Consider the following 2,170-nt stretch of genomic DNA (forward strand, 5'->3'; position numbering starts at 1 on the left):
GATGCAATTCTACAAGATTGGCATCCAATGTTCAACGATTCCGCTGTTCGTCCGAATCATGACTGTTGTTTGTGACCTGACTTTGGTCATGCTTTCTGAAGCACTTCAAATACCTGAAGCAATGTTGTGCCAATCACTAAACCACTCTTTTGAAAACTTTTGGTGGCCGTGTATTTGAAAAACAAAGAAAATTATATACAACCGGTAATCGTAATCGTTAGACTGTTCCAATCCGTCGACAGTAAACAAACAATAGCGCGAAAAAGTCACACAGAATTAATACCAAGACTCGATCATGGAGGAGCATGGTGCTTGGTCCTCCGGAAGCATGTAGGTCTCCTGCAGATCGTCGTGGGAGGCCGCTGTGGCCGCAAAGTGGGAGATGGCGTTTTGAGACGTAGAAACCATGTCGGCGAGGACAGTAAATCTTCCTTCGCATCTTCCCCCATTCGTATCATGTTTAAAGGAGAATATCCCGGCAAGATAGTAACTGGAGCACTCATCATGTTTATTCAGACGACAGAACACCGGACTTCCGCTGTCCAACTGCAAAATAACAACTACGTGACTTATACAATCCTTGACAAGTGGGCCCATAAGGTCTTTTGGGTGTAGCTGCATAATCATATTACATAAAATCATGATAAACTCTTCTTTAGGTTTTTGATTCCAGGAAATTTATAATTTATCTAAAGATTGGATGGAAATGCGTTTTGAGTAAGATTTAAAACAAGTTTCCTTGCAGCGTTGAGAGAAAACAAACCTTACTTACACTGCAGCTGACGGTTCTGTTTTGGGCGTTGCTGGCACACAGCATGTTTCCGCTGTTGTGAAGTCTTCCCCTAAGGCAGTTGTTATCAAAGTCGAGAACCACCTTTGCTTTTTGAAGTATGCTCGATATCCTGCTAATTGCTCCACCTATTAAAAAAAACAAGTTCGGATTAATTGGACGAATATTTTAATAGCACTTTAGAGTAATTTTTGCCATTGCTTTTTTAAACAGACAGGCCAATTTCATGACGTAGTGAATTAGAGTGCTGATCGTTTAAAAATGTCTTAAAAGTTATGTATGTTCTTGCAGGCACATGCGGGCTCAGTCCACCGCAATGTTTTTTACATGGCAAACACATTCATCTTGTCACGATCTTAAGGTACAACGGCATAGTGCTGAAAAAAGTATTTTTCCCTTTCTCATTGCGTCTGCATGGTGCGTCTACGGTGGTAGAGGTGGCTCAAAAACACGGAGGAAAATTACGCGCTCGTACTCCAAAACTGGGGCCATGATACACCCGCTATACAACTGATAAACAGTCAACAGCTGGTAAATAAAGCTGTGGACCGTGCTCAGGATCGCGAGTTTAAACCTTATCGGACGCTTGACTTTTCATATCTCATTCCGACTTGTCTGTGAAAAGATGTTTTGACCAAGTTTAACTGTATGTCATTGTATTCTATGATCGCTTGTGTTTTGTTCGTGTAGTGTAATATCTCATAATTCCGAAGCACAACACAGTCAATGCGTAATATGCCCTTTAATATATTTTGTTATGATGGATTTCAATCAAACACGCTTATCCTTTTATTAATTTAATGCATTATTGCGGACCTGCTCAACAATTTATTGTTTACACTTAAAGTATACAATAAATATCCACTATCTGGACGAAGAATTTAGAACTACCTTTAAAGGAATTTAAAAGACTGCAATTTATAAAATATTATTACCTTTCACAGACATTCCGTGACCGATGCCGAAACACACGGGATCCACTTGTCTTTCCGCTTTTCTCCGGAGACAAAGGCGGTTTTTCTTTGTTGGTTTGACAAGTCTCAGAATGGCAAGATCCTTTCTGCACATAACAAACATGGTCGATTTGTTGAACAACGTTTACTCACTTCTTTGTCTTTGAATCGGCCGGATAATTGTCATAGTAAATTAACATTGAAGTTAACATTTTTGGATCACATTTAACATTTCTCGACTCTTCTTCCTATTTTGCAACCTATTTTTTTCAGGTATTTCCTTATGACTACACAAAACAGGATGACTGCAAGGTATACCTTCGTATGTTGCTTCCTGTCACTGTATCCTCCAAGTGGGGTTCATGGTTGCCATGCGGTATGCCAGCAAAATTCTGAATTGCTTTCAAGGTCCCAATTTTTCGATCCC

At 39.9% G+C, this 2,170-nt stretch overlaps 1 protein-coding gene across 1 annotated transcript; it reads right to left on the bottom strand.

Moving 5' to 3' along the window:
- Positions 1-276: 276 nt before the first annotated feature.
- LOC145894748 (transmembrane protease serine 9-like) lies at positions 277-1,955 on the bottom strand. The gene is made up of 4 exons (XM_082983394.1): positions 1,897-1,955; positions 1,726-1,850; positions 773-918; positions 277-546 (listed from the first exon to the last, which is right to left on the bottom strand). Exons 1-4 carry the CDS (start codon positions 1,953-1,955, stop codon positions 277-279), a joined length of 600 nt encoding a protein of 199 aa, XP_082839520.1.
- Positions 1,956-2,170: the final 215 nt, after the last annotated feature.

The sequence above is a fragment of the Ascidia mentula genome, chromosome 3, assembly GCF_947561715.1.
Source record: "Ascidia mentula chromosome 3, kaAscMent1.1, whole genome shotgun sequence".
NCBI classification, from domain to species: Eukaryota; Metazoa; Chordata; class Ascidiacea; order Phlebobranchia; family Ascidiidae; genus Ascidia; species Ascidia mentula.